The sequence below is a fragment of the Diaporthe citri genome (genome assembly GCF_014595645.1).
Source record: "Diaporthe citri strain NFHF-8-4 chromosome Unknown scaffold_1, whole genome shotgun sequence".
NCBI classification, from domain to species: domain Eukaryota; kingdom Fungi; phylum Ascomycota; class Sordariomycetes; order Diaporthales; family Diaporthaceae; genus Diaporthe; species Diaporthe citri.
The window spans coordinates 1,072,176-1,098,970 of record NW_025064846.1 but is presented as its reverse complement, the minus strand read 5'-3'; the positions used below and the strand labels follow the sequence as shown (position 1 = coordinate 1,098,970).

General features: G+C 54.9%; 10 protein-coding genes across 10 annotated transcripts; 4 read left to right on the top strand and 6 right to left on the bottom strand.

The window, feature by feature from the left end:
* Positions 1-872: 872 nt before the first annotated feature.
* Positions 873-2,780, bottom strand: INS49_000303 (uncharacterized protein; the record flags this gene model as incomplete). Its single annotated transcript, XM_043161141.1, has 6 exons — positions 873-1,057; positions 1,118-1,521; positions 1,584-1,717; positions 1,793-2,015; positions 2,290-2,371; positions 2,441-2,780. 6 exons carry the CDS (start codon positions 2,778-2,780, stop codon positions 873-875), a joined length of 1,368 nt encoding a protein of 455 aa, XP_043029647.1.
* Positions 2,781-3,870: 1,090 nt separating this feature from the next.
* INS49_000302 (uncharacterized protein) lies at positions 3,871-5,898 on the top strand (the record flags this gene model as incomplete). The annotated part of the gene is made up of 1 exon (XM_043161140.1): positions 3,871-5,898. The coding sequence occupies one exon, from the start codon at positions 3,871-3,873 to the stop codon at positions 5,896-5,898; it is 2,028 nt and encodes a 675-aa protein (XP_043029646.1).
* Positions 5,899-6,878: 980 nt separating this feature from the next.
* On the top strand, positions 6,879-7,732 carry INS49_000301 (uncharacterized protein; the record flags this gene model as incomplete). The annotated part of the gene is made up of 2 exons (XM_043161139.1): positions 6,879-7,349; positions 7,427-7,732. The coding sequence occupies 2 exons, from the start codon at positions 6,879-6,881 to the stop codon at positions 7,730-7,732; spliced, it is 777 nt and encodes a 258-aa protein (XP_043029645.1).
* A 98-nt stretch (positions 7,733-7,830) lies between these two features.
* Positions 7,831-9,642, bottom strand: INS49_000300 (uncharacterized protein; the record flags this gene model as incomplete). Its single annotated transcript, XM_043161138.1, has 3 exons — positions 7,831-8,738; positions 9,204-9,538; positions 9,620-9,642. The coding sequence occupies 3 exons, from the start codon at positions 9,640-9,642 to the stop codon at positions 7,831-7,833; spliced, it is 1,266 nt and encodes a 421-aa protein (XP_043029644.1).
* A 1,337-nt stretch (positions 9,643-10,979) lies between these two features.
* On the bottom strand, positions 10,980-12,464 carry INS49_000299 (uncharacterized protein; the record flags this gene model as incomplete). The annotated part of the gene is made up of 3 exons (XM_043161137.1): positions 10,980-11,248; positions 11,308-12,382; positions 12,450-12,464. 3 exons carry the CDS (start codon positions 12,462-12,464, stop codon positions 10,980-10,982), a joined length of 1,359 nt encoding a protein of 452 aa, XP_043029643.1.
* A 1,051-nt stretch (positions 12,465-13,515) lies between these two features.
* INS49_000298 (uncharacterized protein) lies at positions 13,516-14,877 on the bottom strand (the record flags this gene model as incomplete). The annotated part of the gene is made up of 2 exons (XM_043161136.1): positions 13,516-14,704; positions 14,783-14,877. The coding sequence occupies 2 exons, from the start codon at positions 14,875-14,877 to the stop codon at positions 13,516-13,518; spliced, it is 1,284 nt and encodes a 427-aa protein (XP_043029642.1).
* A 1,537-nt stretch (positions 14,878-16,414) lies between these two features.
* On the top strand, positions 16,415-19,613 carry INS49_000297 (uncharacterized protein; the record flags this gene model as incomplete). Its single annotated transcript, XM_043161135.1, has 3 exons — positions 16,415-16,519; positions 17,840-18,773; positions 19,408-19,613. 3 exons carry the CDS (start codon positions 16,415-16,417, stop codon positions 19,611-19,613), a joined length of 1,245 nt encoding a protein of 414 aa, XP_043029641.1.
* Positions 19,614-20,075: 462 nt separating this feature from the next.
* Positions 20,076-20,894, bottom strand: INS49_000296 (uncharacterized protein; the record flags this gene model as incomplete). Its single annotated transcript, XM_043161134.1, has 1 exon — positions 20,076-20,894. One exon carries the CDS (start codon positions 20,892-20,894, stop codon positions 20,076-20,078), a length of 819 nt encoding a protein of 272 aa, XP_043029640.1.
* A 1,608-nt stretch (positions 20,895-22,502) lies between these two features.
* Positions 22,503-24,235, top strand: INS49_000295 (uncharacterized protein; the record flags this gene model as incomplete). Its single annotated transcript, XM_043161133.1, has 4 exons — positions 22,503-22,648; positions 22,708-22,725; positions 22,788-23,087; positions 23,161-24,235. The coding sequence occupies 4 exons, from the start codon at positions 22,503-22,505 to the stop codon at positions 24,233-24,235; spliced, it is 1,539 nt and encodes a 512-aa protein (XP_043029639.1).
* A 686-nt stretch (positions 24,236-24,921) lies between these two features.
* On the bottom strand, positions 24,922-25,540 carry INS49_000294 (uncharacterized protein; the record flags this gene model as incomplete). Its single annotated transcript, XM_043161132.1, has 2 exons — positions 24,922-25,352; positions 25,483-25,540. 2 exons carry the CDS (start codon positions 25,538-25,540, stop codon positions 24,922-24,924), a joined length of 489 nt encoding a protein of 162 aa, XP_043029638.1.
* Between the last annotated feature and the right edge of the window lie 1,255 nt (positions 25,541-26,795).

Sequence of the window (26,795 nt, the reverse complement as noted above, 5' to 3'; positions counted from 1 at the left end):
TCGGGGACTCCAACCATCAGAGCCCCGGAGCGGCCATTTGCTATATATCACCCGATGATCCAATTATGACTGTACCTACATCACATCTCTCACGCCCCTCAGCATGTCTTTGTCAGAGCCAAGGGATGGGAGCCAGTAGAGCCTTGCTTGCACAGAGACAGAGGATTCCTGGACGGAACGGCGCGGACCACATTTTAGGGGAGGACGGCAGGAGCTCTTTCGCTCACCTCGGACTCTCGCCGTTGCAATGGTTTCCATTAATACTGGAGGTGGGTCAGTGAACGTGGAGGATGCCTCTCAGTGGTTTATTTTGGCTGCGAGGTGGTGTGGTGGTGTCAGCTTACCGCGTCTTGATGGGTTGCTCTAGTTGCCCATCAGGGGGGGGGGGGGACTCCGGCCGCTGGGTATTCCACGGCATGCAAGCGTGGTTTGGCAGTCGTAGGCCAAACTTTGCTTGGCAAATCATATGCACACGATCCCAGAGGTGTGCGCAAGCAGGTGCGGAGAAAAGGAACGTGGTCTGCTGGAGGTCTGACACCAAGCCAACGATTGGGTGGGTCCCTTCACTTAGCCCGTCTCATCTACCGGGCATGTCCAGTGACCTCGTGGATCTGCTGGAGCGTGTGCATTTGTGGTGGTGCGCAGGAATACATGCAGGTTGAAGGGGGCCGCCCATCTGGAAGCTACGGGGCTTGCTGTGCGGGAATATCCGGTAAAATGGCGAGGTTGATTTCTCAAAACATTTAGATTTCGGCCATTCATCTGCTGAGCTAAGAGACAACGAACACGTCGAATGTGATTGGAGAGATGCGATAGATAGCTCGCCACTGGGTGTCCATGTGCCTTTTGAATTCAGACCCACTTTGAGTCAATCAAAGAGGAGTGAAAGTGATGTGCAGCGGCGGCAGCGTGACAACAAACGTATCCAGATCATCGTTCTCAAAAGCAGTCCCACTTTCTCCTGCGGCAAATGAGATGTCGAATTTCTGCACGAGTGTTGAAAGCGCAATACGCAAGCTCATGTATGCAAGATTCTTGCCCGGACATGAATACGCCCCTGGGAACCAAGTTGGCCACCTGCTCGCGATATTTTAATTACTCATCGGACTTGTCGTACCAGCCAAGAATGGGAAATAGGGTGCCTTGTCGGTCCCCATCTCTGACCGTCTGTCCCCCCACCGCTCCGGTATGAACTCGCCGGCCTGCGGCCAATAGCGTGGGTCCCTCTGGATGTTGTACACGGGCACTAGAACATTGGTGTTCCCAGGGATATGTACTTCGTCGATCTGGAGGCCTGCCGGTGGGGTCTCACGAGACCCGGCAACGAGAACTGCTGGCCTCAGGCGGAGGGTCTCGGCGATGATGTCGTCCAGAAATGTGACGAGTTGCACTTTCTCGTAATCCCACTGCCGAGATCCCCCGGGCATAACCTGTCGGAGCTGCTCACGCAGCTTTTCCTGTGCTCCCACATTCTTGCAAAGAAAGAACAGAGCATTGGCTAACGTACTGGACGCCGTATCACTGTGCAGCGGCTCTAGTTAGCTAGGCAGCTTCACCGATGGCTTAGTGGCTGAGTTACAAACCTGCCAGCCAGAAGGACCAGTCTTGAGTCATACTCAAGGGCTTCGGTTGTTGGAGCTGCGGAAGCGTCCTTGTCATGCACAGCCTTGAGCAGCCATGATACGATGTCGCTCGGACATTTCTCACTGTCCCACAACTTTTGACGGCCCGCAGATCAGTAATGGATTAGGGCGCCGATGTGACCAGATCAACGAAGAGGTGGCTTACTTACCTTCTGCTTAGCCCGGATCTCGTCCTCACAAAAGCTGAAGATTTCGGTGTATATACTTGAAGCGCTAGGGATGCTGGTCATAATGTTCATCAACCATGGTAAGTGGCCTAAGACTGCGAAGACCTTGATATGCTCATGAATTGGTTTAAGTGCTGAATGCTCGGTACCAGTGGCGAGGTTTCCGAAGTCTTTTCCGAATGCGACTTCGCCGATAACATCAAAGCTGTAAAACATGGCCCACTTAGTAATGTTTACCGGATGCCCGGCTCGGTCTTGCATCTGTTTCGTTAATAGATCCGATCTTTCTTTGACACGCTGTTGGTAAGTTGCAATGGCTGTCTATTCTCAGCAAGAGTGTTCCAACGCCTCGCTCTTGACATCACATACCTTTGATAGCAAAGCCCCGATCCCAGGCTCTCCGTCTATTGCGGTGTCGCACAGGGTCCCGTACCATGTGAAGTGAGCACCGGTCTGGGTCATTTCCTGACTGACCATACCATGTTGACTTGAGCAATTTTGATGCCGGACCGTATATTGCATTGACGGCTGAAGCACGAGTGACAGTGATCTCACGCGGTCCTGCAATCGGTCAGCTTACGTGGAAACGGCACTTGTATGCAGCGTCTGGGCGAAGTCCTGTTGCCATACCTGTGCGTACGAAGTCGCCGTACTTGGCCTGCATCTTCTCTAACTCCTTGTGGTATTGGAAGTTCTTGATCGAAGTATATGAAGTCCAAAAACGGCTGAGCTTTGCTCCCATCGGCCCGGGGAACCTTCCACATCGGTGGAATAGCAAGCGGTAGATGCCGATGCTGAGGAGGCAGCTCAGATTGAAAACCGTCTCGATGATAACAGACTTCGCAAAGGCTTGAGGCCATGTGAGACGACCGAAGGCTGAGAAGAAAGTTGACATGACAACAGCCATTACCGGCAAAGCTGCCAGGAAATGGAACATGAGCTTCTCGAATTCCACAGTCTGGATAGACATGTGAAACAAGACTCCGAGTAATGCGGATCCGATAAAAGCATGGTAAGAATTGGCCTGAGCCATTTCATGGAGCAAGGCGTGTACCATTTTCCAATATCCGTTCACGATGATGGTAAGTCAAGACAACGCCACACACTTCTTCGGCCGGGGAGCACAACACCAGATTGAAAGAACCAGCGCAAACTTTGTGCATTTTCAAAGTCGCCTGTTGAATTTCTTTTATGCAGTCAGCTCGCTACCCCTCCTGGTGGCAGCGGGGTTGTGGACTCTGGCGGTTGTACAATATGACAGCTCCGATTTGCTGAAGTCCCACTTCCAGTTTAGCAGCTATTCACAGCCAGGGATGACCGCGCACTTCTAATCAGAGGAGTTGAGTGTGCGTGTGTGTGTGCGCGCGTGTACAGATGAAGGCGCGAAGGTGTTCTGAAGGCTCGAATATGTATACAAAAAGCAATATTGCTTGACTAACTTACTGCGAGAGAACTTTGGTGAGAAATATCTAAGTAACTTTGATAGATGTCGTTTCTGGAAACATAGTCTGAGGGCAGTAGAACACAGAAGTAGTGCCAGAATACTGGGTCGAATCGACGGCCACACCGTCTGGCAATGTTCTATCAACGTGATGGGTGAATGCTCAACCACTGTCCTGGCGGTGTGTTTGGTGTTCAAAGCCGTAACCGCCGGAACACTGTGACGAAGTCTCCTACCGCGATTTCCTCATCCAGCCGTGCCGCCGCTGTGGCTCATTGGTCCCATATCAAACAAATTGTACGTGCTCGTTCCAATCAGAATGATGGATTAGCTAGATATCAGCCATCATGGACAACGATTGCTGAGAGAATGAGCCGAGACAATGTGTCATCACTCCTTTGATGGTGAAACAAAGCGAGACATGTTGTCAGAATTCCGTTTGCTCCAAGTTGCTTGCATTGAGCGAAAGAGACACCCAACTTGAAGGAAGATTGCAAGAATATTGGAACAGAAAACCAACCATACTTCCATGAATCTGGCATACTTCATCAAGACAACTTCCTTCTGAAAAGATTTGAACCAGGCTTAGCGTCTTCAAGACGCACCAGTTTCTACTTCAATGGCACTCCCCTACGTAACAGCGGTCACAACGATGTCGGGAGCCGAAGACAGGCCAGTGATAGTCGGCCTTTATGGTATCTCTGGGTGTGGAAAGACAACACTCATCGAACGCTTGAAGAAGAATCTGGGCGAGAGAGATTTTGCCTTCTTCGACGGCTCTCAAATACTCAGTTCACTGGTCCGTGGAGGACTGGCCGCTTTTCAGCAGAAGCCCGACGCTGAGAAGGCTGTCTATCGCGAGATTGCCATTCAACACATCGCAGCAGTGTGCCAGTCGAGTCGGAAAGTAGGCGTTGTCGCTGGTCACCTTACCCTCTGGACAGGCAGTAGTACCATGGAGGTGCACACACAGGCCGACCTTGAAACATACACCCACATTCTGTACCTCGACACACCTGCCGAGACCATCGCTGAGTACCGTCTGAATGACATGAATCGGAACCGCCCTGAAATGAGCGTTGCCGACTTGCGCAGGTGGCAGTGGAGCGACAAGTCAAGAGCAAAGACTCTTTGCCGTCATCACGGCATCATGTTCTTCACCCAACATGCTCCTGCGGAAGATGGATTTGCCCGCGTCGCAATGCTGATTAGAGACATCCGAGATCACTCCGAGGAGGAGAACCTACGCCGAGCACTTTCCCGGTTGGACGATATCATGGCACCTTCAGCGGATAAAATCGAAACTGTCTTAGTCTTCGACGCGGACAAGACTTTGGCGTCCATGGATACCGGGGCAAGATTTTGGGGTGAACACCTGAAGATGGGAGAGGACGGCAGCAACAGGCTGAAGCAATACTTTGGTCATGAAGCCTGGGGTTACTCATACAAGGCTTTCCGCCAAGCCACTTGGCTGTACGAGGAGATTCCAGAGCCCGTGTTTGAGCGAATCTGTGAAGTCATCTCCAGGGAAGTGGTCTTGCACCCTGAACTGGCAAACCTTCTCAAACAGGTTGGAAGTCTGACACACGTTCGGGCGGTGGTCGTCACTTGTGGTATCAAACGCATCTGGGAAATGGTACTGCAGAGAAGGTCCTTGACCCACGTCGACATCATCGGCGGCGGCCGAATCTCAGACGGTTTGGTTGTTACCCCCAAGATCAAAGCAGCCATTGTCGAGCGCCTCCGGAAGCACTTTGCAACACAGGTGTACGCTTTTGGCGACAGCGAGGTGGATATCCCCATGCTGGTGGCAGCTGATCATGCCTTGGTCGTGACGGGAGATGTTGAAACAAGGAGCAAGAGCATGGACCAGGCTCTACTGAATGCTGTCCGCGACGGTCTGCGCCCAAGACAGATCCTCCTGCCGGCAGGCTCACGCCCCAGACTGGCCGAAGGCTTGACCCCTGTTGTCGAAATGGACGCTGCCTTCGCCACCAGCATATTGGCTCGACGTTCGAACGCTTCCAAGCTCGGCCGCGTCCACGCAACTGACTCGATGGCAGCAAAGCTTCTCATGACGCCGATGAGGGACGCGGGTGTTGCTGGACCAGGGCTGCGGGAGGCACATCGAAGGGCAGGATGGTGGATAGCAACACAGCACGTATCTGAGATGATCGGCTGCGAGGAATTCGGAATCGCTCATGTTCAGAAATACCGGACCGAGGGATACCGGCTCCACGATGAGGAGAAGACGGTCATTGTTGCCTTGATGCGCGGAGGAGAGCCGATGGCCTTGGGCGTCAGCGAGGCCTTTCCAGCTGCCATGTTCGTTCACGCGAACACGCCAGAAGACCTCAAGGAGCAACACATCAAAGGCCGGGGCACTGTTCTTCTTGTGGATTCTGTTGTGAACAGTGGCAAGACCGTTGTTGACTTCATCGAGCACGTTCGGAAAATCAACAAGACTGTGCGCATTGTGGTCGTTGCCGGCGTCATCCAGGCCAGATTTTTCAACAAGCCTCCTGCACACGTACAAGCCGATCGGGATGTCGGCTTTGTCGCGATGCGTCTGTCTGAGAATGAGTTCAAGGGAAAGGGGCAAACAGACACTGGAAACCGTTTGTTCAACACCACACAGCTTGACTAGATGGATGAACCGTGCCAGAGCGGTAAGACCAAGAATGAATGAAAGGGAACCCAGAGGCAGAAATAGTTTAAGGATTGCATCCCTTGGTCGTGTTGGCTCACAGTGAGTAGATGGGGTAGTCAGATGCGGGCGAAGGTGGCTGGGCAGATCATGGCGTGGATGCGGCTCGCTTGTCGTATAGTCTGACGGCACGGTACCCAGCTTCTAAGTCTTCTGTTGCACAACTGAATCTCACGTCATTCAGTGGAACAAAAGGAACTTCCTGATATATGTGTGACAACCTACGCCCGCACATGCCTGGAAGCTGTGTGGGCGATATGTCCAGCTGAGGAGTTCAGGAGGATGAGATCCAACGGAGCAGGCTGACGTTACGAGGGTTAGGGGTCGTATTCCTCAGTGGTGGTCAGAACCGGGGGGAGGGCCACGCGGGTAGGCGCAGGACAAGATCAGCCACATGCATGCAAATCCACTTACACCGCGACGAAAGATACCTAGTCTTTCAAGTTACACTGACAATGAGTCCATGTATCACACTGAGTCTTTCACCTCAAAACTTACCACACAGGGCCTGACGAACCACTCGGTCTAACCACGGAAAGTGCAAAACGGCGCTTGCCGGGGGCTCCGAGAACGGCGGCGGCTGTGGACCACCACCTCGAGGCGCTTATCGCGACTACGAGTCAAGATGGACGTCACACACATCGGCAACACTTGCTCTCCCTTGGCCTCGCCCTCTGGTCACAACCAGCAAACAGGAGTCACAGCTTTTTTTCAACTGGATATATAGGGCTCAGCAAGTACGCTGTCGGAGGACTCATTCTTAAACCTCAGCTTTCGGAGCCTATTGGAAAGAAATTAAAGGCGTCACTCAAGCTGAAACTCGTCTCACCCCTTATTGAGAGCCTCCCTCTTTTCCCTTGAGTTTAAAACATATCATTCTCTGCCCACATTCAGACCTTTGCCACCTCGCACGCACAAAGATGGGCTCAACGACCGCGAGAACCCCCATCCGCCTCGCCATCCTCGAGGCGGACACGCCCGTGCCCAACGCCAACGCCAAGTACCACGGCTACAGGGGCGTCTTCACCGACCTCTTCCGGCGCGCCGTCGCCCCGGAGCCGCTCGAGGCCCACCTCGCCGTCACGGGCTACGACGTGGTCAACGAGCCGGACAGGTACCCGGACCTGGACTCGGTGGACGCCGTCCTCGTCAGCGGCTCCAAGCACTCGGCGTACCTGGACGACGAGTGGATCGTCAAGCTGGTCGCCTTCACGCGCAAGGCGCTGGCCACCGGCGGGAGGGTCAAGGTGGTGGGCATCTGCTTCGGGCACCAGATCGTCGGGCGGGCGCTGGGCGTCAAGGTGGACCGCAACGACAAGGGCTGGGAGGTCAGTGTGACGGAGATCAAGCTGAGTGAGACGGGGAGGGCAGTGTTTGGGTCCGACACCCTGGTAAGACAAGGAATTCTAGTGTGCCCCTGTGGCTCGGAGACGTGGTCCTGTTCTCATCCACTGACGCCGTGTCGCAGAAACTACACCAGATGCACCGTGACATTGTCTTTTCAAATCCCGAGGGCGCGCAGAACCTGGGCGAGAACGACGTCTGTGCCACGCAGGGCTTCCTCCTCCCGGGCAAGGCGATCACGGTGCAAGGGCACCCAGAGTTTACGGGCGAGATCATAAGCGAGATCCTCGAGATTAGGCACGACACCAAGGTCTTCACTGACGAGGTCTACTCCTCGGGTGTGGACAGGGCGAACAAAGACCACGATGGTGTGAAGATAGCCCAAGCGTTTTTGCGTTTCATAAAGGGCCAGGAAACTTCCTCGGCCTAGAAAATTCAAAAATAGTATTTGCAGTGGCAGATCCCGATCATGCTGAATGCTAAGCAAACATGACATTCCTTTGGGAGGGGGTGGGCGGCACATGCCCTTCAACCAGTCTGCATGCTGCCCCGGTCGTCACGCATCACACGCCCTTGCCACTCCTCATCCTTACCCTTTCCATCTTGACTTTCTACTTCATCGTCACCATGGAGCTCGACGTCCCACCAGTTCCTAGACACATACACCTGAGATGTGCAGCCCGGGCTCATCCTGCTGGCACGCTGCTCCCTCTCCATTTCCTCCTCCCTCCTCAGCCTCGCCCTCGAACCGTCGTGAAACATCTCCTCCCTTGTTCTCCCAATCTCATTGCGTGAGTCAAAACTGAGGCCGTTAACAAAAATACCAAGGTTCTCCCAGAACCCGCCTTTTGTGTGCCTCCAAGGCTTCTCCCTCAAGCAGAACACGATCGTGTCTGCCATGCCCTGGACGGACAAAGAGACAATGCTGGCTACCAATATCCAAAATGGCCTTTGATTGTGATCCTTGTGAAACCCGATCACATCGCTGACGAGAGGGAATACCCAAACACAGCCGTATACTGCTGGGTATATGAACAAGAGGCGCAGCTGGCGGCGTATCCTGTCGCGGCTGCGGGAGATGCCGTCGGACTCTAGCGTCTCGTAATCCAGAGAGGCTATGGGAGTGCTCGGGGTCGGGTCGCCTTCTCTTTCAGAACTAGGGCCCTGCTGGAGGACCGTATAAATGTGCATCTGCGAGCCATTCAAGTTACGGCTCCGGCCGACGTTGAGCCTTTCGCCCTTTGATGTGTCGTCTTCTTCCATAGTCGTTGATATTGGGCGGCGGTAGAAGTCGAAGGAGATGCGGCATTGGGATGGTGATTGCCGCGAGGGAAGGTTCTCAACTTTTCCTCCGAGTTTGAGTGTAGATAGCGAGGGCCGAGGTGGCTGGAGCTTGTGTCCTGTCTCCGTGAATTCAAATGTCGGCTCGGCAGCGCCTGTCTTCGGGGACACCAGCCCAGAACTGGAGGGCTGCACTCCTTCGTCAGCCTCCCAGTCTAAGCCCTGCCACGGCCATCCTCTTGATCTTTTTGAGCTTACGCTCAGTCGGTCTAGCCTGAACCTCAGTGATTCTCGAAACCGGACCCTGTCGTCGGCCTGGATGCTTGCAGTGCGTTCGTCCAGGCTTCTACCCGTAGGAAATCTGAATGAAATACGTCTGGATTCGAGCGGTGAAGGGACCAAACCGTGACTGATGAGAGGTGGCGTGTCTGGAATCCGTCTTGCTCGATGGGTTGTTGGAACTGACGCATGACGTCTGCTAAAACGTCTCATCCTTATGCAGATGTACATGTAAGAAGCACCGTACATGGCGATGATCAAGGTCATGTTGATGTATCGTGGAATCCAGGAGAGTGCCATTCGGTCCCACCAAGGCTTCATAGGCAAGTAGCAGTACTGACCCGTATCGACATAAGCTGGAAACCTCGTGAAGAAAGCCAAAGAAGCCATCAGTGTAGGGAAAAGAACGTAGAACGTGAAGGCAAGGTATCTGTAAGGATAGATCCCGCTCTCGCCGGCGGCCCTGTTTGACCGAAATATATATACGGTCCAATGAAGTGCAATGAGAAACACAGCAGCATCTGACGCTTCAATTCCCATGGCGAAGAAGAAGCCGCTGACCTGGCAGAATGCTGAGCCAGAGTCTGTTGACAGCAAATGGTTGAGAGTGATCGACGAGTAGATAACGAACCACAAGGACTTGGTAAGATCACTGGCGATCAGTAGGAGGATGAGGCTTGGGTGCAAGTTAGTCAACATTAACATGATGGCTGACCCACCCCCGAAGCAGCAGCCATGAACATACAGACTGACTTACTCGTGACGAAAACTGCGGCGCATTCTGACGAGCCAGTACATCGACAAAGATCCGGCCAAGAGGCTGACGGATGAGAACACCAGGGAAATGATCTTTAGATTGCGTGCCACAGACCATTCGAGTTCAGACTCTAGAGTCGACATAATATCTGGTTTGGCATGTCTTGAATGTGGTGACCGCGGCGCCAACAAGTCTGGGAAGATTGCAGCCATTCTCACCCTCAGACAGCCCCAGAAGTGATGAGCTCATCAGACAAGATGTCAAGCAACAAAGTGAAAGGGCATTCTGGGTGATCCGAGCAAACTCGTCCCATGCAGTTTTGTACCCGAGAGAAATTACAAAAAGTGAACAACCTGAGAATAAGACGGCGTCGGATGCTCCTTCTTGATTATATCAGTGGATGTGATCACTATGGCCCTGGAGAATCTCTCACATGGAAGCAACGAGCAGCATGACATCCGAGTCATTTCAGCCTGATTTGCAGCAATCACACAGCTCAAGGGACTGGATGCGAGGGTTGCCCGGCCTCTACCATGCGATTTACGGAAAAGCAACTGGGGAGACAACATGTGTGATGGAGACGGTCTCCCCGTGAAGGCGATCCTCAGTGTCAGCTGCGGGTCCCCGCCGCTGTAATAAACATAATTATAAGCAATCCCATATAAAACTCGTCACGGGAGTAAATCTCCGGTGGGTTGGATGACATCCAGGTCTGTTGTTCTTACTTTTGTCGAGAGATTGCGTTGGCCACTTGACCACCCTTGCCTGAGATGCAGGCGTTAGGCGTCGCCGTGGGGAGCTGAGAGAAGAAGCAAGTGGCCGCCACGAAAAAATCGGAATCCCACCATGGCAGCCATGGTTGTGCGTTTCGCTTTGGCCCACACGAAACAAACCCGCTACGGGGGCACGCGCTGAGAAATGTCATGTACGGAGGCAGCAGAGTGATGTAAGGTGGTCGCGAAGAAAAAGAAACTCCGGTGGCGATATGGGTTCATGGCCCTTGCGCTGCGCGGGGGACAGTCTGATTTGACGGGCGTGAGGTCTTAAAACTGGATTCGATCGTGTCATTGACAGCAGAACACAAGTCCCATTCTTGGACGGAGGCGGGCGCTGTGGTGCACTGGGCGTCATCCAGGCTGGCGTGGCGCCATGGGGCAGCCTCAGCTGAGAACATGATCGACAAACTTTGTCCATTTCCTAACGCCCTCTTGTAGTCTACGGTGTTCAAAATCGACGCCATAAACGCCGGTCCCAATGCAAGCCTGAAGCCCAGATCAAAGTGAGGCTGGAGACGGTCCTCCGCGACTTGGGCGGTTTTGTTGCCCGTGATTGAAGCCGAGCTGCGTGGCAGCCGCCATGCTCATCCCAAGAGGTTGATAAATTGCTCTGGCCAGTTTCCCCATAACAACGGCCGCTTTCCAAGTCTGCCGCTCACAGGCGTCAGCATGCTCAGCTTCCTCCTATCCTTGACAACGTCGGAGATGTAGACAAATCCCAGCACCGGCGCTGTCCGTATGCTTTCCGGGGAGTCGCCGACGGAGGCGTTCATGACTGCTAAGGTCCAGTGAGACAGGGCTGGCGTGGGCTCGATTTTCTCAAGTCCTCTTCCTTCACTGCCATGCTCGTTCGCTGTGCGTCATTGTCAGCATGGATCTTCTCACAGCTTAAGGGGGTCGACGAAAACTCACGCTCGGGAATACGGTAGATAGCTACGGCATCAAAATCCACTTGCTGTGTAAAGGGGCTCAGAGTCCTCTTGCTGTCGCCGAAGAAGTATTCCTTAATGGCAGCCTCCTGCATAGCTTTCATCCAGCCCTCATCCCTCTCGACCACACCGTGCGACTTGTCGAGCATCACCAATGCGATCGGCTCGCCCAGGGTGGTCTTTTCCCTCGCGAAGCGCTTCTGTAGCTCTGTGTGTAACTGAGACGAGCCCAAAACAACAATAATATTAACTGACAACTCGTCGACCACATGCCCCAACACGTCCAAATCCCCTGCCTCGATCTGGCCGGAGGAGCTGATGCCTGGCGTGTCGATTATCATCCCCGAGCTCTTGACGTCCACGTCGCCGCCCATGCGGGCCGTTGCGGACCCAGCCAGCCTCGACACAAGCTCCTTGTACAACTGGACATCGTCCGCGGGACTCTGGCAACCGTAATACTGCGCGATGGGCAGCTTCACGGGCACACCAGACGGCCCGCTGGTGGGCGTGCCACCCCATCCGTTGGTACCCTCGCCGTCCAGGTCCATAATCGTGGCGTAGACGGCGGCAGTGAGGGTCCCGGGCAGACTCAGCATGCCCTCGCGGGGGTCCGTGTTGACCACGACCGGCTGCGCTCCAGACTTGACCGCCAGCGCCGCCAGGGTGCGCGCCAGGCTCGTCTTGCCGACATCCCTGGCGCCCGCGATCAGGACCCGGGGCCCCGTCGCGTTCTTGGCCCTCGCCTCCCTCCGCAGGCCGTCAAGCAGGAAGTGCAGGTTCAGGTAGGACACCTGGGGCGTCTCGTCGGGGCCCATGTACTCGGCCACATACTCGTCGAAATCGCCGGCGGGCTCGAACTCGATCTCGCAGCCGCGCCAGGTCAGGATCTTGGACTTGGTGCCCCGGAGCTTGTAGGTCACGTTGAGGGCGAGCTCGGTGCCGTCGCGCTCTGCGGTGCCGGAGACGAGGCGCACGGCGACGGTGGAGTTGTGCGGGATCTCGAAGCGCCACTCCCAGAAGGGCCGGAGGTTGATCTTGCGGATGGGGGTGGTGGCTGCCTGTGGGTTTCGAGGAAGCAGTTGGTTAGCTTGCGGTCTGTGAAGTGGGTTGAGCTCTGCCGCTGACGTCGCGGGGACGCATTGGAGGGTTGACGTACCTTGATAGGCAGCTGCCCTAATCCAGGAATTGACATATTGAAATGCTCATCCCCAAAGATGCGAAGGGCAGGAAACAGAGCCGAGTGTCACGGCAGCTCAGCCTTGTTGGTTTCGATTCAAGACGGGAGGTGGAGCTTGCTGCTTGTAGCTCGCTGAGAAGGAGAGCTACTGCAAAGATCTGCCCCAGAACGGGCAACGCACGACGAGTACAGTGTGGTAGGAGGTACTCAGGTACCTGCACAGCAGATTTGGGTACCTAGATAGGTAGCTTCCAGGTGGGTAACAGTAGATTGCCACGGGCCAAGCCGAAGGCACCCCACACACCCACCCACTGAGAGATCCCCCACACCTGAGGCACATCGACCGGCCTAGTGCAGCTCCCCTGAGTCCGGGACATGGCAATCACACATGCCAAATCCTGCAGCCGAAATGCAGTCGAGAGGGTCCGTCGCTGGTGACGGAGGCCTTGCATGAAGACGTCATGGCTTCAAACCTTCCATTGCTGGCGATTAGGCAAGGATGACACAGCAGGCGCTCAAGGGATGGCAAAGTGTATGGCACCGTTGCTATCAGTGTTGTGGCAGGATCCTTCAGGGACGAAATAGGGTTTACACGGCCACGTAGACAGTATCACCTTGATTATTTTGGCAGTGTGAACCATGAGGTACATACAAACATAAAGAGCCCCAGTATGCCCTCCAAGACACGGCAGTCAAATCACATGGACTAGGCAAGAAGGCCAGTGGATTGAAATGAGAACACAAGTTTATTGTAAGACCAAGAGACCAGCTATGGCCCCCTATCCGAACGCCTATGGAAGTCAAGTAGGTACCGGTAAAGCTACTTGCGCAACAAGACCTTGTATGGGGGTATTATGATGAATCGTCATGGACACCCGAGATGGACCGAACACATCTCTGTCATGCCCAATCATGCCTGAACCCGTTGATGCTGCCCAGAACTTTTTTCTCTTGCCAAAATGTCATCAACACAAATGTCTACCGTGTATGCCCGGAACGCCTGTTCACACCCCGTCAAGTTGACCGCCTCTGTCTCCGACTGGTCACTGGCTTCTCTGGCTCCTTTGACAGCTCCTCGAAAATGGTGATCAAACTTCTGACACCCAGTAGTATGTTCTCGTCAGGACCCTGCCCCGGGACGAAGCCAGCGTGTGCAAAGTCGATGAGCTTCAGTCTCCAGATGTGCCCTTCCTCGGCATCTTCGTCGCTCTCAGACAGCTCATCGTACTGTTCTTGAGTGGGGAAGACAATCTCGCCCTCGTCGTCCAGACCGATGCCACTATCGATCCGGTTCGTGGTACGACCAGGTAGGCAGTCTTCCTCCGTCTTGGCCTTCACAGAAGCGGCGGTACTGCGGCTCTGGTCATCGATCTCCGCCTTGAGCGCGTGGCCGTCGCCCTCAAAAATGAACAGGAGACTGGAGGAGTACATGCGGGTCTCTTCGTTCTCTAGGACGTCGCGAACGTGCTTCAGGTCTCGTAGGAAAGCTTCTGCAACAGCTCTGGCGTACTCGTCATCGATCCCAGCCCTGCGGTTATAGAGAAAACTCCGGAAAGCCTCAACAACGTTGTCACAGTTGACGTCCTTTCGGCCGTAGTCCTTGTCATAGATGCGATAGTCCTCCTCGTCGAGGTCCTCTGGGTTATCGGAGCCTTTGAAAATACGCATGCCGGCAATTCGGAAGCCAAGCTCGCGGTGCGTCGTCTCGGCGCTGATCTTGTCGAACCTCCGCTTCTTCTCCAGTGGCGCGTCGTCAGCCCAAAGGCGTTTGCCCAGTTTGACATCCACGATGTTGGGACGTCTGAAACCATAAGCCGCATTGTCCAGGACGACCGCCTTGTCCGTTGGGATCTTTCGACTGGCATTTGGTATCCAAGTCACACCGTCCACAGGGGCCGGTTCTTGTGCCGGAATCGAGGCAGGCGCCGGAGCCACCATCTCTGCCAGTTCTTTCCCCTTCTCCGAGATCAGCTCGAGGACCTGCTCCTTCATCTCGGGGATGACATCTCCATCTACCACGGGTAGCTGCTCGGTGATGGCGTTGATGTCGGTGGCGGCGTTCAAGGAGAGACTGCCAACGAATTCGGGTACGATTTCCAGCATGCGCGAATGGTTCTGGGGCAGGGACTGATAAAAGTCGATTTCGGCCTGCGTGCATGGCTTGATGAACAGCTCGCCCTCGGTGTCGCAGAGCGTTCCATCACTGTAGGGGCAGAGCTGTCAGCGGCGAGGCGCAGGGGGAGACGCGGGTTTTTGAATGGTGCACGTCGTGCATACTTACTGTCCAGCGACTGCATAGTTGTACTCGACGAGTTCCGAAGGGTGCGGTATCTGCTTTTGCGAAAGCGGCATCCTGATGTGCGCCGCCCGTTGCATCTTGACGTGCGCCCGTCTCAGGCAGTAGAACGGGCAAGAAAGAAAAAGTTCGCGACTGTCGGCGCCTTGGTGTGGCGCATGTATTTGGGCGCCGGGTAGTGTTCGGGGTTAAAAGGGGACGCCCAAATTAATTAAGCTGTGGCGAATGTCAGTTTGCGAGGGCCGGGCACCCAAACGGCGGGTGTAGCAAGCCACCTGTAAAGGACGGCACTTTGGTATCGGTGTCAGGTTGATGGAATAAGACAATGGGCCGGGTCGAGGCGGAACGTGCTTCTGAGAAGGAGAGAGGAAAAAAGAGAGGTAGTCCAGATTATGAAGAGAAGAACCGGGAAAGTAGGACCAAGGAGGGTTGAGAAGGCAGAAAGGGTAAGGGGAGAGACGAAGGAGGGAACAAGAAGGAGACGAAGACGAGGATCGCAACCTTGGAGGGCTTAGATTGTGACGGAGCAGGTACGAGTACGTATGTACAGCCTTCGCCGTCGAGCGTGTCCGAGGGGGTTCATGGATCTTTGTCTGCACGTAGTGGGCTGTGACTGGTCCTGATCAGCGACTTCGACCATGGGCCCCGGGATGGAATTTGCGACCGTGCCCAAGGCGGAAGCAGAGGCGCACACGGGTTTGTCACCCTTCCTTCTTCTTATTCTTCCACTACTGCCGTGCTACCGTGCAGCGGTGCTGTACCTACCCAGGCTGCCAGGCAGGGTACCATGCCCATGTACCGTGTGTGCTAGCGGTACCCAGAGCAGCTGCTAAGTTCCAAGGCTGCTCGCGTCACGCCTAGCCGAAGCGAAATGGCGCTAGGAGCCAACGTGCCAAGCTGGCAGGGGTGCCGATCTTCTGACAGCTGCAGGTGAGTTTGAGGCAAACCACAGCACTGGCGAGCACACTGTTGGAGGCCGACTGCCTCCCTGTCTGCCTGCAGCACAGTCAATTGACCGTTGTCTGGTCAGTCAGTCTGTCACCTTTCTCCTGCAGCTTGCTGGTCACCCACTCACTCCGCATTCTGCAATCAATGGTGGCTTCTATATCCAGAGTCCGAGACAACGGACGGGTATTCTACCACAAATGCCTACTAGCACCGACCCAGAGAAGCAGTAGCAGCAGCGCGAGAGAGTCAGTCACTGTCCCACGCCCTTGCCCATGCCTTGCCCACGTCCTGCGCACGTTCTGCCCACCTCCAACCCACGTCCAGTCACCGCCTGATGCCAGTAGCTGGGACGTGCGTGTCACCCAGACGCCAGAATGCCTCAAGGTGGACCCGGATCTCCTTTCAAAGGAACGGGAGGACAAGAAAGCCCAGCTGCAGGGCCTGTAGGCGCTTACGTGTGGCGCACATCGCTGGAACACAGGGGTCTTCTCCATCCTGGAGGGGAAAATGGGGAACAGAGGTGGAGGGGCGAGGGCGTGGGTTCCTCGGAGACCCCAGCTCCTGCTCAGCCACTCCCGGTCCTTTAGCAGAAGGTGATTCCACGGTGGCAGGGTGTGGCAGGGTGGTACAATCTCACGGCAGATCCAGTCCGCGACCGTCCTCTCCGCCATGCGTCCAATCTTTTCTACTTCTGAGCCCCCTCCTGAACGAACCGCAGCACCCGTCGAGCAGCCGGACAGGAAGACCGAGACCGCCTGGACTGTTCTCGCTGCCGTTCGCAACCCTCCCACTCACGCCTCTCCTGCCACAACCAGCGTCCTGCATATACGCAGTGAAACCCTCTACACATGCCCCAACACGAGACAAACACGCGCTGCCGCCATTGCGAATCAGAGCGGTCCAGGTGTTCAACACCCGCCCAAGGGCTGATCATGGCCCGGTGCCAACTGGCACACCTGAACAGAGACACCTGCTGAGCTCGAAATCTTCAGGTCGCCCATCAGACGGCACTGCCGGACTCACACGCGGTCTTGTTGCACCTCTGCTGAACGACGCTAGGTGTGCAGGCCAGACCGTGCGTCCCACCATGGAGCTCTTTTTCCCTCTTGATTATCTTTCGTGCCGGTTGCCGTGCGAGTTCGCCGCTTCCTACGGGAGCTCTGTGGTCCTGCGCCATGCCATATAGGTCCAATTTTGGTTAATGTCCAGTGTCTGGCCCTTCCGCCCCACGAAGGGGGATTCGCGGACGGCCCACGGGTCGCCGATGATGCAGGGAGTGCCTTGGCCTTTTTTTGGTCCCCCTTGTCGGATGCCTCTCTCGCTGCAGAAAGACCCGTTCCACCAATCCTTCACGCGCATAATCTTTGCCCGAGAGCGCCACTGTGCAGGTCGCTTGAATTACAACATTAAGAGCTGTGAAAGAGTTCTAGGTGCGTTATCCGGTAGGTAAGCCGCTGGATAAAATGGCACCCGGAACCGGCCGCATTGATGGGCCTAAAGTACCTTCACACTGCTGAATTTGTACCCCGTCTATCAATGGTGGTGATGTGTTTTTGGGTGTAGTACAGTTCAACTTTCGATACCCGAAAGCGGGGTGTGAAATAAGCTCTAAGTACTCCACCGCCCATTACCCCCCCCCCCGCCCTCCATAAACTTTTCAAAAAGTGAAAGCATATCCATCCTGCTCTTTTTCGATGGCACAGCTGATTTCGTCGAATTCAAGACCTGGCTCAGCGACTCTGCAAGAAAAAAAAAAAGCCTGCAGACCTAGAAATAACCTGCACAAAGACAGTCCACCACCGGTAAAATGATACAAATGGCGCGGCACATTGACCCCGCAGCGAAACATGCCAACTGGAGGATACCACCCTCGTCACAAAGCCTTTTGGCGTGCAGGGCGTGGACATACGACCTGCGGAGGCGTTTCTATCCTCACTAGGGAAATATGGCCCCCGACAGAGGCTGCCAGTCCCTTCATTCTCTTTTGGTCCTGGGCAAGCGGGATGCCCATCACCCGTACTTGGGAGCGATGACCGAGCCAATCTGATCAGCGATTTCTTAAAGCTTCCCGATCTCACAGCACATCAACATCAGCTGAAGGAATTCCTGCAACAAGAAGCTATCAAACATGCCGAATCCGCGCACGACTTGACAAGGGCTTCGCAGAGGGACCCTATCATAATTGATCGGTTCCGCACCTTTGCAGCTGAGGAGGTCGCTGTATCCGGTGCGTCCCAGGAGTCCTTGATTTGCCCCTGGGGGTCCCTTGGGTCCCGGCTTCACATACGGCTCCACTGTCCTAGCTTGCTGGGGTACTCAAAAGGCTATGCCGACTCTGTGTTGCACCAGTTCCATGGGAGCACGGATAACGCTGTTGCCCCTTCTATAGCACTACTTGCAAGCAAAGGGATGATTGGCGACCTTCAAACGCTGGTCAGCGAGGCCTCATACCGTGCCGAACCTACTCATAATCGGGCGAACCGGAATGGACGAGCTCGATTCCCTGAAGACTATGGGCCCAACCTCCGCGCTATCCACCAAGCCTTCGCTGAATGGATCTGGGACTCGAGTCAAGCCGGCGTTGTACTGCTTTTCGGGTGCGAAAATGAGCGCCGTTTCTTGGAACGATTCTCCCAGGCTGTACTGTTTCGAATCCCCGGTTTCGAAGTGGTTACCGGGCGTGGCTACCTCATCCTCGACGAGTACAGCAATGTCTCCAGAATTGTCATCTGTGCTTCGCATCCAGAACATACAATTCGGTTCGCCACATACGTCCAGGCGATGCAGCAGGATCATCTGCTCAATCTAGCAGCCGCCCTGTCCGACATCCCGTCCGAGGTGCGGTCGGCCTGGTGCACCCAAGTAAAGCAAGCCTGCCTGATGCGTCTGTGTGACCACGCCAACCAGTTGTCGACAGTCCAAGACATTTTGGCCATCCTGCAATGGGAAGCTCGCGGCGGAGTTGTCTCGCTTGACATGTGCCCGCCCAATGTCCACGATCTGATGGAGCATTCCCATGGCGGCGAGGGTAAGAGCACTACGAGAAGGTTGTTGGAACTGCTTGAACGCCTCTGTCCGGCTGAGAAGAAATCTGATAGAGGAAGGTGCTTGTATGTCTTGTGTAACAAGCGGGCGGGTGAAGCGTACCAGGGTTATTGCTCGGCCCATTGGAAAGTCCAAAACCCAGGGATGAAGATGCCGGCACTGAGGTGTAAGTTTGATGATTGCGACAAAACCCGACAATCAAACTGCACCGGTTACTGTATAGTCCATTTCGCTGTTATCCACGGGAGGAGACACGGGGTAAGCTGCAAGGTCGAGGGATGCACGAAGCGAAGCCGCCCTGCAAGTCTTCAAGGTTACTGTGCGGCTCATTATCGCTCTGTGCATGGGAAAATAGGAAGTGGGGTTTGCAAGTTCCAAGATTGCGACAAGTCAAAAAGGGGACAGTGTGGTGGCTATTGTGCAGCCCATTACAAGATGGTATTCGGCCAGCGTCAGGGGCTGCTTTGCAAAGTGGCCGAGTGCCGGAAAGAACGGAGGGTCAATGGCTACTGCCATGCGCACAATAGGGCAGTGACGGGGTCATTTGCCAAGAATTACAGATGCAAGGCGGACGGATGCCCGAAGGCAAGGGTTGGGCTTTGTGAAGGCTTCTGCAGGGAGCATTTCAGGAGCACAGCAGGGATTTGGTGCAAGGGATATGGAGCCTGCAAAACTCGTGGTTGTTCAAGATGGGGCTATTCACAATATGGAGGTCATTGTCGGGCCCACCACCCTGTGGCAGCTGCAGGAGCACTCTCACTCCGATGTCGAGTGGAAGGGTGTCCACGTCAAGGGAACCACCGGTACAAGGGGGTATGCATAAAACATCGTGAGAACGGTCCATCTCGGGCGGGATTCATCAACAGGCCTTCCAAGGTATGTCGAGTGGAAGGGTGCGTAAGCCGAGGGAACAATCGGTTCCAGGGCGTCTGCAAAAGGCACCGCTTGAATATGTAAAACGGGATAAATTTTGCGACATTCGTCTGTTCAGAGGCTGCCAATGGTGAGGGACTAAGCAGCCCAAAAGATTCTGCGATGGACACCGAGCATAGCCCGCCAAGAAGACAAGATAAGTGTTGGTGGGTGAACAATGAATTGCATTCCCTTGATGAGGTTGCCGAATAAACGCCCCCCCCCCCCCCTAAATACGGAAGGCGGAGAAATTAATGCTTGATGTTCCGGACCACCAAAACAGCGTGCCTGGGTGTACGACCTTGGACCTGAGCATCTACCCTGGGCGACTGAAGGTGATTGTGATGGTCCGACATGGACGGAGTTTGTGGTCTCACGTATGCTGCTGAGCTGTTATTGCCCGACGTTTGACCTTGGGTCGCTCGGCCGACTCGGCCTCCTCCGCTGGCCTTTCCCTCTTCCGCCCTGCCATCTTGAAGATGTTTTGGGACTTCTTCTTTGGCTGGATAGCAGGACTGGCAGGAGTATTGGTGGCCTTGTGGCCTAATCGAAATGTGATGTTGGTATCACTGTTTTGTGTAGGAGTAAGCGACGTAGGTTGTGTAGGCAATGGAGAAGTCGTAGGCTTTGCCTGTGCCCGTGCCTCTGCCTGTGCCTGAGCCCTCTTGACCTGCTCCTCTAGCTGCCGCTCCTCCTGAAGCCGGCCAGCCGCCTCCTCCCGAATCTTCTTATCAAGCAGCGTAGCACGCTGTAAAGCGTCAGGGGAAGTGTCGATCCAGGCTATGTAGATACCGTCATCCTTCTCCTCGACGCGGCAGAGACCTTCACGGCCAAGCCATTTTGCAAAGTCGCTTAGGGTATGCCAGCGTGTTGCGTTAAGATGTATGTGGTTACGGTCGGCAATGTAGGTCTGGTAGAACCGGTTGACTTGTATGCTCTTTTCGCGATGGTTAAGACGGAGAAGGTTCAGAAAGTCAGACTTAAACTGCTGGGAGAACTGCTCAACAGCTTGGCCGAGATTTGAGCCGATGGCATCGATGTTGCGGACGTGGCTTTCGGACAGGGTGTGTTGCTTGAATGCGTTCTCGTCGCGGCATTGTTTGGAACAGGGCGTGCAGTACCACCGTAGGCGACCGAGGCCTATGAGCTTCTTCGTCGATCCGCCGGCAGCATGTCGTGAGTCGCGAGACATGGCGTATCTGGTCTGTTCTGGGTTGAGAGATGATGACGCCAAGCTCTTGCCCGAGGTGGAGGTGGAGAGGAAATGTAGTGGTGGCAGCCTCGGCTGCCTGCCCGCAGGCGGGGCACGGGCCAACTCCTCCAGCCGCAGATCCACAGCCACAGCCACCACACGTGCTATGCTAGGGCCTGTGTGACTAGTCACACCCTGGTTAGCATCCCCCACCTTATGACCAACCAGTACATCCTAATAGCAGTCACCATGTGTGGGTGCAGTATGCCAGTATCCAATCACTATATGGCTACCTCAAGCAATCGCACATACCTAGGTAATCTCCAAGTGTTGACGAAAATGTGTAACCTTGATACACTAAAATTATACGGTTGGCTAGCACGTATGAATTTGCCTAGCTAGCTATCAATTGATTGCTGTACTGCCCCTTTATTTGGGGCCTGCAGTAGGTACTATGACTGTCCGATCACTATCTAGCAGTTGAGAAAGGTGCCCTGAGGCTCTCCTACGAGCCATCTCCCGAGTCCCAAGACTGCCATTGCGACACGGCTGGCATAGCCAATCACAAAAGCGGCAGCCCGGACCGCATCGCAGGCATTACAACCGTGGTGTTACTCGGATAAAGTAATCAGCCACCGACCTTGCATGTGTACAAATGGCTCAATCTCGCGACAGCCTCACCGTCTGACAGCACCGCCAGCCACTCTCCACTACCAACAGTGGCATGAGCCATCATGCAGTCAGAAGTGATAAGCTCTGTGTCGCCGGCAGATTTTTCATTGCCTAAGCAGGCTGCCTCAGGCTCTATTCTTGCCTTTAAAACCTGCAAGCCCGGTGTGACAGGAGTGTAAGTGAATGGTCTAGCCTGATCACATTCGAGTAGACTCAAGTGAAGAAGTCTCAGACTCGAGATCTAAAGATGATTGACTACCACTCAGTAGCATAGTCCTGAGTTCGCTGTAAAGGAGCGCAGTATCTTTCTACGACGGAACTTGTATGCCGGATCGAAACCCTTCCAGGGAATGTCTTGCCCCTGTTTACCTCGTCCATCGTAGTTAATTGTGGCTCACTGAGAAGTGTTCCCAATATCGCAACGTCTACTGCGGAATGCCTTCCAAAAGAGCAAAGCGATCTGATGTTCTTCTGGTGATCTCTCCACCAGACATGCCTATCTTGTAAACCGCTTCAATCTATGAAGCAAGTTTCTTGAAACGGTGCTTCAAGGTTTCGTCCTGAACATAGTAAAAGCTTGCTGCATCTATTGTTGTGAAAGGTTGCCCATGGTGAAGTGTCAATGGAAACTTGTGGAGAGTTTGCTTCGAGGACAGCTTAATGACAGACAATTGAGTGTTCCCAAACAATACTGAAATGAAGGAGTTGATCACTTGCTTGCCATCTGATCCGCAGAAGGTTTGTTTGTACAATTGAGATGACCTTGCACCTTCCGTTTCCTTTTCAACTTACTGCCTCTTTCGTCAACTCCTCCGCCCATCCACGAGAATGGTCTGATCTTGACCTGTCTTGTGCCCTTTACCATTGACAAACCATTTTTCGACGACAGGAGGCCTTTTCCTTCCTCCGCTTCCAACCCCCCACCATCAATCCGGCATGGCAGGAAAAAAGAAGAGCAAGAGCCTCAAGGCTCGCGGCGAGACGAGCCTGAATAAGTATCGTGGCTCAGGTTTTGAGGATGGCTTCGCTGATCCTCCGATCACTCCGATGGAGCATGCCGCTGAAAGGCAGATCTACGACCCGTACGTACCGCGTCGCGTCTCTTGAGCTATGGAGCAAACGTTAGCTAACTTCAAGGCAGGAAACGTTCTTTCCACGAGTAAGCCAATCTCGACCTTTCTCTTAGTTTCCGCAGCCGGCTGACTTGACTCGCATGGACAGGCGAATTGAGGAGTGTATCCAGCGGTACATGTCGCGTCGCCGACTCACCAGTGATCGCAAGGCCCTCTTCACCAAGTACTTGGCCCTCGGCGGCGTGGACACAGACCAGCGCCAGTTCACCGGCACTGCGAAGCACGTCAAGGACATGAAGGAGGATGACGAGTATGATGCTGACCACGTCCGCGAGATGACTGCCAACGAGGTCCTTTCCCGTGAATGGGCGGAGGTTGGAAAGTTCTACAACCCATATTATCCAGAGCACTGGGATGTGGACTTCGCCGGTGTGGTGGCTGGATTCCTGTGAGTACTCACACCATTTTCGACGCGAATCATCATCAAGGACATGCTTCTGACATGCGCCGCTGTTACGCAGTGGCGATTGGCTCCCCAAGACGATGGGACTATCGGATTATGAGAACAAACTCGCAATCGACACCATCCTCAATTTTCTCAGATATATCCAGCACCATGACGTCTGTCCCGAGTACGAGGACAACCTTACCCAAGCTCGCACGATTTGTGAGCTCGCCCGCACAGAGATGCCCAGTATCGGCGAGGTCGGCGCTGCGATGCCAGGGGACTTCAATCTCGCTTGCCAGGTCCTGTTCTGCAGCACTGGAAAGGCCAGCGGTCCCACGGGCCTCAACGACTCCGGCGACGTACACTACGAAGTAAAGCCTTTCAACGGCGCAGAGCACAAGAACTCCTGGGACACTGGCATCATCGCGCCCGAGAACTTCGACGCCGAGCGTGTCTTCAAGGCCACCATCTCCATCCACGAGCCCGGCCTGATCGACCGCGTGCTCCAGCACAACGAGGACCCCATCCGCGTGGTCAAGACCTACGACGACGCCTTTGCCGTTAAGGAGATCGTCTTGACTACTGACGAAATCATCAACGTCTACGATGGCATCAAGGACAAGGCCGGAAAGACCCGCACCGTCAAGCCCATCGGCCGCGTCGTCCTCGTCCCGAGCATCATCGAGGACGGCTGGGACAACCACCCCACCCTGGCCGAGGGCCGCCCGGACGGCGAAGAGGTTCGGCCTATCTCCATCTACCTCGAGCACACCACGCTGGCCAACCTGAAGGAGGGCATGAAGCTGCGCCTGACCATCTGCGAGCTGGACACCGCAGTCGGCGGCGGCGGCGGCGACGGTCTCGCGTTTATCAAGGCGTGCTACGAGATCCTGCCGAGCTTCCACACCTTCCTGCCGCAGTCACTCATGATGCACTACAAGCCTCCCCGGACCAACGACCGCCCCCCGCCGTCGGTGGACGACCCCGCGGCCGAGGATCGCGCGGTGCTCGAGGAGGTCGAGGAGGATGCCAAGGAGGCTGATAAGGCCGAGCGCCGGGCGGACCCTGAGCTGGACCGTCAGATGAAGGAGACTGAGGATGCCGAGCGGCTGATGAAGGTCATGGAGAGGGTCAAGGTGGAGGAGTGATCTGGACGAGGCTTGAGAATCAGGTGGACAGCTCCTCGGGAACGAGGACAGGGCACGCTTTTGACGTCGCTAAGTCAAGACAAGCCCTTATTTGATAGCTCGTCTTTCGAGGCTTCAGTTAGGACGCATCAAAAATGCCATTTTCTCACGACGAGGCAGAAAAGACAATTCAATTCTGTCGTGCTTAGCCAGTGTATCTTCCTGCTGGGAGGACTGGGGGCGTCATCGGAACGACCAATCTCACAGCTGCCTAAAGCTAGGCCATTTGCGCAATAGCAAAACTCAGTAAAAGCACAGAAACAAATGCAATAAGGAGCAACAATCCTGCCGTGCCAGGTCGCATGCCGAACTCGCAGCCCACAACCATCAAAACCCACATTTCGGCCCCCCCCCCCCCCAAGAACGCCGTCCGATGCAAATCCGTGTACGTGTATATCTCATAAAAGAGTGAGTCGTGAGCCCTGAACGGGCTGTCACTACGCCGCGCTTGGAGTCTTCGCCCTCGTCCTTCGCGGTGAAGGGACGTAAGCCCATTGTGGAGCTGTTTTGGTCTTGCTCCTATCCACCATTTCTTTCCGCCATTGTCCGGACGCCTCGTCTTCCGTCATCTCAAGAAAGCCGCTGCGCCGCTCCCCGCCGTCGCCATAGAGCACTCGTACTAATCCATCTGTTCGTCGGAGCCCCTATTACCGGCTCTGGTCCTGGATCTTGTTGTCGCCCATCACGACCTGGGCGTAGCTGGGCGGTGGCGCCTGGTCGTCGCTCGAGCCCTCACCTCCGTTGGCGTGGCCCTGCGCCGCCGCCGATGACGAGCCGGCGTTGTTGTTGCCCTGCGAGGTGCCGTAGCTCATGTTGCCCTGACGCGCCGGTTTCGGCTGGCCCTGGGCCTGCCCGCGGGGGGCCCGCTGCGATCGGCGGCCGTTCTCGTCCTGCTGGACGACGACATATGTCACGCGGCCGTGCTCCGAGTCGCCGACGCGCTCGTAGTTGCTGTAGTCGGGCTCTGGAAACTTGGCGATGATGTACCAGGCGTGGAGGAGGCCCGGGAGGAAGCCGAGGACACAGAGGAGGATGTTGATGACCGAGTCGGCGCTGCAGATCCCACACTTGACCCAGACTGCAGATAAAAATGGTTAGCAGTTGCTTCATTCGCTGCGAGAATACTCGGCTCGCGCGAGCACCTTGGGTCACGAGAGCAGTGCGAGCGGGTGAGGGCTGGTGGGGAACCGGGGAGGGGGGCAGCTCACCTGGCAAGGGTGGGAATAGAATGGCGAGGAAGCCTAGGAAGATGTCGGAGGAGCACATCGTGGTGCGCAGTCGAAGTCGTCCTGCTGGCTCGAGCTCGAAAATGATGTGGATGGTTCGGGTTTGTTGTTGATGTGCAGCAGTTATTGCATTAGTCGAAGCTAAGTGGAGGAGGGTTGTAGGAGAGAAGATGAGTGAGAGCTGTAGGCAGGATGCGGCTCGAGAGTCGAGAGCGAATGGGTCACTTGGGGTACAGTCAGAGGTCCCGTGGACACTCTCCCGCGGTTACAAGTACGCAGTTGGGGGCCGCCGGGGGCGATGCCGTTCGACTGAACCGGGTGGACTACCCATAGGCTAGGCCATGCTGAGGAGGGACTGAGGTCATGTTTCCTCGCGGGTGGCAGTGTTGGGCCTGGGGTACGCAAGTGGGGCGGCTTAAGGTTAACAACGGGTTCAATGCCAGAAAACGTCCACAGGGATGCTGGTACCTGCGTACCCTGCGTACCTACAGTACACGCGAGCTAGTGTGTTGGGCTTGCCCTGTACAGTACTGCATTCGTTCGAGCTTAGCAGCGCGGTCCAGAAACTACAGCCTGAGGTAGTATGTGGTGCTCCTCTTGACAGCATATTTACTGAAGTCTTCTCATGGTCATACGGTAAGGATGCTGGCTCACAACTGTCAGGTACATCCAGCACGTACGTGTACAAATATCCGTGCGATCCGGGGCGCAGCAACACCGGATTTGAATTGGAGAAAGATCTTGGAAGCTTTATTGATCCTGCGAAAGTGGAAAAATAAAGCAGTGTCAAAACTCGACTATCCATTCTTTGGAGGGATGAACAATAACAGTATGCCTCATTTTACGTCTTCCGTAACTATCAGCCCACAACTATACACATCAGCTTGCGCTCTGTCTCCAGGGAAATACCAGAAAGGATGGTCTCCTGTGTTTGGGGTGATTGGGGGGGGTCTCATCCAGCAAGAACACCATCTCGACTGGGATGGACTCTAACAGGTGCTCCCAGGAGGACAACCTCCAATGTAGAATATTTTCCAGTGGGAGGCTCTTTAAGGCATCAACGTATCCTGCGAGATAAATCGCTTTCAGATAAGATTCTTGAACCTGTGGGATACACTCCTATAGAACAGTTATTTACGGGGTAACCTGCTACTGTGAGGACAACCTCCTTGGGGATAACTCCATGTGGGCTTTGGGATACTTTGCTGGGGGATAATGTTCTATAGCACAGTTTCCTGTGTCCTACAAGACCACCTCCTGAAGCATGAATTCCTACCAATAGAATCATGTGGGAT